This window comes from Apaloderma vittatum, unplaced genomic scaffold (assembly GCF_000703405.1).
Source record: "Apaloderma vittatum isolate BGI_N311 unplaced genomic scaffold, ASM70340v1 Scaffold16901, whole genome shotgun sequence".
In the NCBI taxonomy this organism is placed as follows: Eukaryota; Metazoa; Chordata; class Aves; order Trogoniformes; family Trogonidae; genus Apaloderma; species Apaloderma vittatum.
The window spans coordinates 1-11,106 of NW_009699767.1; the positions used below are offsets into that span (position 1 = coordinate 1).

The window sequence follows — 11,106 nt, forward strand, 5'->3', positions numbered from 1 at the left end:
GGGGAGGGCGTTGAATGACAACACGTGCAGAACTCTTCACTGGGAGATAGTCATAAAAATGGAAATCAGAACAGCTTACAACATTTCATAATAACTTAAAGGTAATTTCACAGCAATATCACAACCCCACAGAACTGTGAACGGTTCTTGTGGAACACTTGCCTTTAAATCTCTACCAGGCAGCTTGTGAAGAAGTTCTAGTCAGAGTTTATGCACCTGATGGCAGTCATCCAGGTCAGGTTGTTGGCAAAAAAACACTTCTCAAGCATTTCAATAATTCAAGTTATCAACAGGTCATTTTTGCTCCCTTGGTCAATAATTTTGTTTGAAAGTATTAAAAAGCTTTTTTTTTTTGTTGTTCTTGCCAAGGAACAATACAAAGCTGAAAACTGTCCAGTTACATTTCCAAAATTTAGCAGTGGAAGGGCACTGGCAACTGCTGCAATTATTTCTTGGCTTTTCAGCACACTCTTGTATATAAGGCATTTCATTTCTACAACTGCGTATGTTAGCACAAGCCATTCCATTAAAACCACTGTTGCTCATAGACAGAAACAGAAGGAGCAAAATAATTATTCTCTGAAGTCACACACCAAATCCAGCACAAGATCAGAGTCCAAACTCAGAGCTCTTCCATGCCACCCATTTTAACATCTTGATCTAAACATCACTAGTGTGTCTCCAAGCCCATACCTCCTTGAAATAAAGTACTATGTATAGTTTAAATCAACCTGACTTGTGCTTAGCTGTTGTGAGGTCTAGTTCCAGATAAGAGATACTTGAAACTCTTGGCAATGTCATCTCAGGTTTCTCTTCCCAACAGTTACACAGTTCCCTTGTTGACTTTACCATGTAGGCATTCAGCCTGTTCTCAAAAATGAGCAGAACAACTGAATTCCACACAGCTGTGGTGGTGTCTTTGTGACCATCTACTGCCTCTCAGGCTTTTGATAGTTATCGCAACTAGGGAGGGCACTTAAAAAGCCGGTACAGACTGGCACCTGTCACCTTCCACAGCAATCCCATCCCAACAGGGCAAAACAGGATTTGTAGGGTAAAAATGTATTCATTCCCTTTCAGAAGGGAAGTGAGTGGAAAGAATAAGTAGAGCAAGTAAAAGTAAATTTCTATGTAAAAATCAACTCAACACCAAAAGATGGTAAGAAAAGTTCACTCTAGCTTCATGCACTAGACATTCCAGTCTTTAAAACACCACACATCATACACAAAATTAAATAATTTTCCTGTCCTTTAAGGCCTTCTTTAGTCATGTCTACAAATACTGTACCTGCTGAGATCTCTGCACTCTGGATATCTTTTATCATTATAAAAGATGCCTTCAAAATAAAAAAAAGCAGACTTGTAGAGATCCTGAGAAGGAGATAGAGAGAGGTTAGTCTGCATTAGTGTTAGATTAAAAACCTCAAACAAGAACATGTCAAAACCCAAGCACTTTATGTATCTAAAGTGCATTATGAGACCTCTTTCTACATGTTTCTATGAGAAGCTTTACACTAGTTTTAGATGCTGATATGACAACAAGGCTTATATGATTGCTGGCTATGCATTTACCCTGCTATTATTCTCAAGCCATTATGCATTATTTTAGTTCTCTTATTTCTATCACCACCATAGCAGTTACGGATTTCTACAAAAACATAGAAAAAGCATGCATGTATTATTGCACAAAGTGCACAAATTAAGTAACTGCACAGTACTGATACGGAATCATACAACGGTTTGGTCAGAAAGGACCTTCAAGATCATCTAGTTCCAACCCCTCTTGCAATGGGCAGGGACACTTCTCACTAGAACTGGCTGCTCAAAGCCTCATCCAGACCTAGCAGCCCTGAGAAGGACTTGGAGGTTCTGGTGGATGAAAAACTGAGTATGAGCTGGCTCTCACTACCCAGAAGGCCAATCACATCCTGGGCTGCATCAAAAGAAGTGTGACAAGCAGATCAAGGGAGGTGATTCTGACCTCTACGCTGTTCTCTTGAGATGCTACCTGCAATGCTGTGTCCACCTCTGGGGCCTTCAATATAAGAAAGACATGGACCTGCTCCACTTACTCCAGAGGAGGGCCATGAAGACGATTGAGGGCTGGAGCACACCCCCTGTGAGGACAGGCTGAGAGTTGGGGCTGTTCAGCCTAGAGAAGAGCAGGCTCTGTGGAGACCTTGTAGTGGCCTTCCAGTACTCAAAGGGAACGTACAGGAAGGCTGCGGAGAGACTCTTTGTCAAGGAGTGTATTGACAGGATGAGGGGTAACAGTTTCAAACTGAAAGAGGGTAGATTAGGTATTAAGAAGTTCTTCACTGTGGTGGGACTCTGCAGCAAGTTGCCCAGAGAGGTGGCAGAAACCTCATCCCTGAAAACATTCAAAGTCAGGTTGAACAGGTCTCTGAGCAACCTGGTCTAGTTAAAGATGTCCCTGCTCACGGCAGGGGGCTTGTGCTGGATAAGCTTTAAAGGCCCATTCCAACTCAAAACATTCTATGACTATATGACTCCATGAAAATCCTGCATCCTTCAAAATTCTCCCTTAATTACAAAGTTTATCACATGTAGGCAGACCATTTGTACTGGTTTTCACTATCAAAGGTAATTAACAGTTTATAGCACTAATACCAACAGTGCAGGAGTCCCTAAATTCCAAATCACCTCCAGAAACTTAGCTAACCCAAGAGCCTCCATGACACATGTAGTAAATCCTGCAGAAGAACTACAGAACTAGTTAGGTAAAATCATATCCATCCATTAAAAAAACCACATTCCAGCTGCAAGCATCTCCTTGAGAAGGAACACAATAAATAAAAAAACTGCAGAACATCTTCTTTAAACAGCACCATCAACATCATTTTGTTTATCTCTCCAGACTGCTTGCACAACAACGCTCACAGAGCTGTTCTCTCCTAAAGCTATGAGGCAGAGACATTTATCTGTATTTTTACAAACTTGGGAACAAGAGGCTGGAGAGAAGTGTCAAGGAAAGAGATCTAGAGGTTTTGGTTAATGATTAAGTTGAATACAAGACGACACCACACTCTGGCAGCCAAAAGGGTTAACTGTGCCCTGGGGTGCATCAGGCACAGCATCACTGGCTGGTCAAGGGGGTGACTGTTCCACTCTGCACTGCACTGGCAAAGCCCCACCTCGAGTACTGTGTGCAGTTTTGGGTGCCTCAGTATAAGGAGAACATAAAACTGTTAGTGTGTGTGTAGAGAAGGGTGACCAAGGTGGTGAGAGGCTTCAAGAGCAAGACTTACACGATGTGGCTGAGGTCACTTGGCTTGTCCACCTTGGAGAAGGGTGACCTCACCACAGTCTACAATTGTCCCATGGAGAGCAGCAGAGACAAAGAGGTGCTGATCTCTTTCTATCCTCAGGTGACCATCACTAGGACACGAGGAAATGAAATGAAGCTACATCTAGAGAAATTCAGACTGGGCATTAGGAAAAGGTTCTTCCCAAGACGGTGGTTGGTCACTGGAACAGGCTCCCCAGAAAAGTGGTCACAGCACTAAGCCTGTCAGAGTTCAAGGAGTGTCTGGATGATGCTCTCAGTCGCATGGTTTAGTTTAGGTAGTCCTGTGAGTTGGACTTGACGATTCTTAAGGGTTCATTCCAACTCAAGACACTCTACGATTCTACTCAAAGCATTGTGTGTGGTTTTGCAACTTATGAACAGCTACACTATAGGAGAAAGAAATTGAATAGATTTACATGAGACATAAATAGCCACAATTAAGAGATGAAAATACATACAAATATTATATTTCAATGCAAATGTAATCTAACAATTAAGAAAATAGTAACTGTCTAATTAATATCTGCTTCCCATAATTTCCATCTTCTGTTGTTGCTGTCAAAACATTTCTATAAACAAGTAATGTGAGCAGATAAAACCTGGAAAGGTTGTGCTTTTCTATCCATGTATCTTTTTACCTTTAAATTGTGCTCTTCCAAGTTCTTTCTGGCATACAAGAGGGTGTTGTTTTCGTTTGTGCTACAACTCCTTAAAGACTGAGACCAGGTAGCAGTGTATATTATCAAACTGATCACACGTACAGTGCTTAAGAAACAGTTCAAGGAAGCCTTCTGCAGTGGGCCTTGAAGGAGGGAGATGCCACAGATTGAAAACCCACAGCAAGCATGGAACCATATTGTTCAGGTACTTTATTACATTTTGCTGAAGAAAAATAATAGTAAAAAAAATAATCACCTCTGTGGCAAGAGCAATACTGCTAAAATGCAAGTCTATTTTGGGCTGGGGAAAACAGATCAGCTACATTGTACAGCTCTCATTACTGGAAGTAAGGAGAGGCTGAAGGACTTAGACCACACCCCCTCAAACCACTTCAGAGTGGAATACTATGGTACTGACTGCTGCGCAGGAAGCCATCCCCACATGGAGACTTTCAAAAGCCACCCGGATGCATTCCTGTGAGGCCTGCCCTAGGTGATCCTGCCTTTCAGGGGGGTTGGGCTAGACAATCTCTAGAGGCCCCTTCCAACCCCTAACATTCTATGATTCTATAATTCTATGATACACAGCTATGCACAACCATAAAACATACAAGCAACACTAAGATACACTATATACACAAACGGTTGGACCTGTAAGGTACAGAATACATTTTTTTTTCTGTATTTTCAATTGCACTTTGAAGAAAAGAAGTTTTTCACGACCTTTCAGCAAAAAAACTTTACCTGCGATTATAGACTGACATCCATGTATTGCACAAAGCCTGTTTAAATCCCATGTTTTCCTTGTGTGTATAGAAAACTGCAAGGAATCCTTCATTCACTGGCTTTAAGAGTGAGCATTTTGATAAAGCATCTCTCCAACATATATCAACACACAGTTTTATCACAGTCAAGCAGTCCTCAAATTTACATCTCTAATTACGCTGTGTGCTAGCTCTCAGATAAGATTATATTTATTCTTCAACAGGTGCATGTGCAGGCAGGTCAGACAGTCAATGACTCGGGAAGGTAACGACAAGGAGCTTGGTTCCTTTCCATGACTAACATGGTAACCAGCTTGCTCCAGTTCTTTAACTTGGGAGTTGCTCACTGCTCATTAAGTCACAGAACCCTAATGACCTATCTGTCATGAGGTTGCCCATGACCTGAAACAGCTTAAAATGGAAAACAAAGAGTAGAAGACAAGAAGTGAGCATGAGTTATTTTACAGACTGACTACATTGGCGTAAGAGACTAAATAAGAATCAAATGGGCAACTGTGGACAACTAGCGACTCTGGATCCCCTGACCAGTCTTATGTGTCTTTATTAGCAGAGAACAAATGATCATTTGTGCCCAGAGGTCTCTGAGCTATGAACTCTTAAGGTGTCAAAACACAGGAAATGCAGACACTGGGGCCAGAGATAGGACTTGTGACTGGAGATGCACATGCACGAAGGCACAGCCGTAGAAATGTGTTTCACATTCAGACGATCTGTTTCGGCTCTGTTACTGTCACTCTCCCTGGCTCTACAACCACAAAGTCTAAGTAATGCAACTCCTTACCTACTTCTGTATCTCACATCAGTTCTGAGTTAGCCAGTCCTTTAAAAGTGCTCCAAACTTCAGAAAACAGCTGTTTGTCATAGAAGCCAAGGGTACCTCCATTATAAACTTCTTGGGAATTTGAGTTAGGTCTTTCCAAATTAATGTTGGCCACAGATATGAGTCTGACATTCCTCCCTCCTAGACTTTGCATTATCCTTCAGTTTGCAAGGAGGAATACCCCATTTCATTTCTGCAGGGAATTCCAACAGTAGTAGTAACCACATTAAAAATCCAGGATCCTTGTTAAAAGTAACCATTCTGTGGAATGAAACATCTTAATATTGCACAATCATCTTAAACATCCCCCTGCTGTTTTTCTGACTAATAGCGTTTGTCTGGAAAATGGAAACCAAACCAAAAAGAAGCACAGAATAAAACAGAACAGCATATTTCAGTTGGAGGTGACCTACAGTGATCATCTAGTCCAACTGACTGACCAGTTCAGGGCTGAGATTAAAGCATGCTATTAAGGGCATTGTCCAAATCCCTCTTAAACACTGACAGGCTTGGAGCACAGACCACCTCTCCAAGAAGCCTGCTCCAGTGTTGGACCACTCTCAACAAAGAAATGTTCTCTAACATCAAGACTGAATGTCACCTGACACAGCTCCCAGCCATTCCCATGCATTCTATCACAGGATACCAGGAGGAAGAGATCAGCACCTCCCTCTACTCTTCAGCTCCTCAGGAAGCTCCGGAGAGCAATGAGGTCACCTTTCAGCCTCTTTTTCTCCAAACCAGACAACCACAAGAGTCCTCAGCTGCTCCTCACAGGGCATGTTTTCCAGCCCTTTCACCAGTTTTGTTGCCATTGTTTGGACACATTCAAGTATTTAAACACTCTTCTTAAATTGTGAGGTCCCGAACTGCACACAGTACTCAGGGTGAGGCTGCACCAACAGTGAACACAGCAGGACAATCACCCTCTTGACCGGCTGGTCATACTGTGTTTGATGCACTCCAAGACAGGGTTTGCCCTCTTGATTGCCAGGGCACACAGCTGACTCCTGCCGACCAGCACCCTTAAAAGGATACGCCATCTTTCCACTATTATGTACAGAAATACACAACATCCTCTGGTTTATTTCAGCTTGCATATCACACCTTTTTTTATTTGTATTATATTGATAATATACTGTACTATTAATACCTAATATTGGTAGAGTAGCTGGGCCCTAAGCGTGACAATTAGTGAAACAAACTCTAGCTTGAGGCTAATATCTAGTAGAGTATTTCCGGAGTCAGCATAGGGTCCCGTTCTATTTAACATCTTCATTAACAATCTAAATGATGAGGCAGAGTGTACCCTCAGCAACTTTGCTGCTGGCACAAAACTCAGAGAGCAGCTGATATACCAGTGATCATACTGCCACCCAGAATGACCTCAAAAGGCTGGAGAAATTGGCCAACAGGAACTTCACGAAGTTCAACAAGGAGAAGCACAAGGTCCTGCAACTAGGGAGGAATAACGTTATGCACCACTATGTGCTTGGGGCCCATCAGATGGAAAACAGCTTGGCATTAAAGAACCTGGGGGTTCTGATAAACACCAGGTTGACCATGAGCCAGCATGTGCCCTTGCAGCAAAGAAGGCAAATTGGGTCCTGTACTGCATTAGACAAAGTAGTGTGAGCAGGTTGAGGAAGGTGATCTTTCCCCTCTCCTCAGCATTAGTGAGGTACCACAAGCAATCCTGTGCCCAGTTCTGAGCTCCTTAGTACCTGACACACATGAACATACTGGAGAGTGAATCCCACACAGGCCATGAAGATGAAGGAACTGAAGCATTTCTCCTATGAGAGGCTAAGAGCGCTGGGACTGTTTAGCCCAGGGAAGAGAAGAGTCAAGGGCGGATCTTATCATCAACCACCACCAGGGAAGATGCAATGAAGATAGGCTCTTTCCAGTGCCAGGCTCTTTCCAGTGGTGCCCACTGACAGCACCTGGGGCAACAGACACACACTGAAACACGGGATGCTCGCTCTGAGCATCAGGGAACAATTTTTGTTGTGAGGGTGACCAATCACTGGCACAGGTTGCCTATGGAGGATGTGGAATCTCTGTCACTGAGATATCTTTATTGACCCCTTCGGCATATCCCCAGAGAACACTTGACAATTGTGGAAGAGGGGATTAATCTTCATTCCTATTTCTGATCAGCACCCAGTTGCAAACACCAAAGCATGTTAAGTTCAGAGGAGGTGCTCTACATTTAGCTTTCTGGTGTTTCAGAATAAAGCTCCAAGTCAAGTCAGTCCACAGGGATACATCTACACAAGAACCCACTGTGTTACTACCTCCCAGCATTAGCACTAATAATGTTTTTCTTGACACTGCACAAAACAGTTTGACTGGGTAAGGCCACCAGGAATTATTTACTTGTAGTGCAACATACAGGCAGAACTAATGCAGATGAATTTAGTGCTGAATGACAATAACAAAACTCTACTTCCCTCTCTCTTGTATGTTTACAAAGCTTCTACATATGCAGAGCATTCCACACAGAGGGTTTTACCTTGCTGATGTGCTCTGGTGCTTGATCTGGCTGACTGCTGAACTCGCCACCTATCTGGAGGTCACTGACACAGGAAATTGAGTCTCTCAGCTCGGTGAGCTTCTGGCTGCCCAGTACAAGGACTGTCTGATAAGGTTTGTGATCTTTATGCTAAAAAGAAAACCACATATAAGCTTGAAGTAAAAATCACTTGCCAGCATCAGTACTGCTTTTCAGCTTGAGGTCATTGATGGCAGCATATGGCACATTACGTCTCTAAAAGATTTTAAACACTTTGCCTCAGCTTCTCCTAAAGCTACCATTTATCAGATTTATTCAGAAACTCAAGTCACATTACCTACCAGAAAGTGCAGGGAAGACAGAAAAATGACCACAATTATCTCAAATCCAGATAGAGTACTTTTTGTGTGTTTAGTTTCATATTTTGAGCTTTCTGTGAAATAATTAACTGCTGAGTAATTACTGTAAAATTTCGTTTTGTAAACCACTAACAGAATGAAAGCCAGATTCTGGAAAAAACTTAAGAAGTTACCACAGTGTTTACCGTGCTTCCTTAGTGGACTCACTGATTATAACCGATCAAGAAAGCATGACAGTACCTGAGTAGGAGGCAAGAGAATATAACCGTGAGAATTTAGTACCAACCTTCTGAAATATGACAGGATAGAAGATGTTCAGAGTTAAAAGCAGTTCTCCCTCCTCAACTAGATCTGCTGGATTCTCTGGCCTCTTTCCAATTGCATGCGACTCCTGGAAAAATAAAGACACATATATATATCATATTGGCAACCACTTATATATCATAACCCCTGGATAAAAGTCTGAGAAATGCTGTTCTAACTGTAGCTTGTTTTTGACTGTGTAGCCTTCTTAATTGATAATAGTCTACTTTCTCCAAAGATGGAAAGGTGAGAAACTGCTGTAATTACTATTTCAAGCATTCTCCTTCATTCCTCAGCTCTGCAGAATTATAAGATAGCTGGCGACACCTTGGCTACTGAGCAACCCAGCATAAAGGAATTAAAGCCTACTGCCACTCTGCTGTCATGGAACACAGCTGCTACCACCTTCCATCACTTAATGCTTTGAAATGCTCTTTGAATGCTTTCACATGTAAAGGGGGATTCCAATCCTCAACTTGAGAATGACTGACCTAGAAACTAGCCATAGGAGAAGTATTCAAAAATGAAAATTATTGTGTCATTTTTTCTTTTTAGGGAACGACATAGCTGGGTGTCTCAATTTCTTCAAAATCCAAACCCAAAATCCAGCACTATCCTTGCCACACTACTGTTTTACAAGAGTGAAAACCTTTCCATCCTTCTTTGTGTTCAAGAAATAGCCCAGCTATGAGAATGAGGGTAGGCACTTTTCTCTGGCAGTCAGTTTCCTCCTTTTTCAACAAATCAAGAGAGAATACTGACTGCACACTTCCCACCAGCATGAAGTGTTCTCCAGATTTAATAACAGGAGCGTGTACTGCTGTGAGATTTCAGCTTAGAGATGCTTGTGCTCTATCCACTGCATCTCCCTTCTTCATGCTATACATTCCAGACTCACGTTTCTTATTGCTCTCATCCTGTTCTAGGACACCAACCAGCTTTGATACACAAATCAGTTAACCACAGCTTGCTTAAAGTATGCAGTAACTGACCACATGCTCATCCTTCAGAAATAGAAAGAAGACATTGCTCACTGAAACCCTTAATGAAGATTTCTATTGCAAATATTTTCTCAGATATGCCCTAGGCTAAGATCTCAACACAGCTGTTGCATCTCAATGTTAACATCATCTGCCTGGGCCTCTGGAGAGTTGCAACAAGATCACTCATGACAGACCATGAAACCTCAAGGGGAAGAAATGTTTAGTAGTCACAAGTAAGGGTCCTTACTCACTATATCTCCATCCCTAACCGTTACAGTAGTTCATGGCTTGCCTGTTCAAGTGACAGACTCCAGCACTCCAAAATTTTAAAAATTAAGTTTTCCTATTTAGGTTGTGAAGAAATCTTAAAGAGAGGCACTAAGCACAGTTAAAGGCATTACAGGTGGCTTTCAAGGGGCTGATCACTACAGTCTTGGATTCTGACAGCTCAGAACGGCTGAGAAACTCCAGTTACAAAGCTGAAAATTAGGAACATAGTGCCACCATGCTCCTACGGTCTTTCTCTTTCAGGCCTACAGAAATCAGCTTTCAATCATTTACACATTAAAGCTTTAGATTCCAACACAGGACTTGAGGAGCAAAACCATCATGCATTCTGTCTAGATCTACAATAAGTTCATATGATGCTCAGTACACTTGATCCCTTAGATAATGCTTCATTAGCAACCACATAAAAGGAGTCACACAGTGGTAATGAGCAGGAATTCCTCCTTACTACATCTGGTACCAACAGACTGTCAGTGCAGAGTTCCTGTCCTACCTTTCTACAGAATGTCTTTAATCTTAATCATTACTGCAAACTTCTATCCGCAAACATTAGAGCGTACAAAGATTAGTGAAAGGGTGAGCTGGAACTAGATGACCTTTAAGGTTCCTTCCAACCCTAACCATTCCATGATTCTCTGATAATGATTAAAATAAATTAAAAAAGCAACCAGAAGTTGGATTTTGGCTGTGCTGAACTGTCTTGAGATCCTACAAGATGACAGGCAACTTACCATCTCATAAGCAAGAGTTTCTTGTCTGCAAGCCCGATCCACAATAATTGTTTCCTCTCTCCTCTCTAATGCCTTCTTTCTAATTCTGAGGGGCAGGAACACAGGACAAAATTTCATTCAACAACTTCCATGCAGAATCTCTTAGGTATATTTTTAAAATTACACAAGGTACTAAATGCAGCTTTCGAAGTGCAGCATTTCTAACTCTTAGTATGGCAGACTAAACTACAATGCTTTTTTCTCCTGAATCCCATAAAACCTGGTAGTATACGGGCCAGCCTGTGGATTTCAGCTTGTGTTCTTCTTTCCTCTTATTTGCAAGATGGGATGGGATGGGATGGGATGGGATG

General features: G+C 42.0%; 1 protein-coding gene across 1 annotated transcript; it reads right to left on the bottom strand.

Moving 5' to 3' along the window:
• Nucleotides 1–1,263: 1,263 nt before the first annotated feature.
• Nucleotides 1,264–10,873, bottom strand: LOC104280776 (snRNA-activating protein complex subunit 3-like). The gene is made up of 4 exons (XM_009878540.1): nt 10,757–10,873; nt 8,738–8,842; nt 8,093–8,242; nt 1,264–1,371 (listed from the first exon to the last, which is right to left on the bottom strand). The coding sequence occupies exons 1-4, from the start codon at nt 10,871–10,873 to the stop codon at nt 1,264–1,266; spliced, it is 480 nt and encodes a 159-aa protein (XP_009876842.1).
• Between the last annotated feature and the right edge of the window lie 233 nt (nt 10,874–11,106).

Bases quoted from the DNA above. Each gene is read 5' to 3' on its own strand.
- LOC104280776 (XM_009878540.1), bottom strand. From the start codon at position 10,873: ATGAAATTTTGTCCTGTGTTCCTGCCCCTCAGAATTAGAAAGAAGGCA. The intron at 8,243-8,737 runs GTTGGTACTAAA...TTTTCTTTTTAG, and splicing joins ATCCTGTCATATTTCAGAAG to CATAAAGATCACAAACCTTA. The intron at 1,372-8,092 runs GTAAAACCCTCT...TCTCCTTCTCAG, and splicing joins CACCAGAGCACATCAGCAAG to GATCTCTACAAGTCTGCTTT.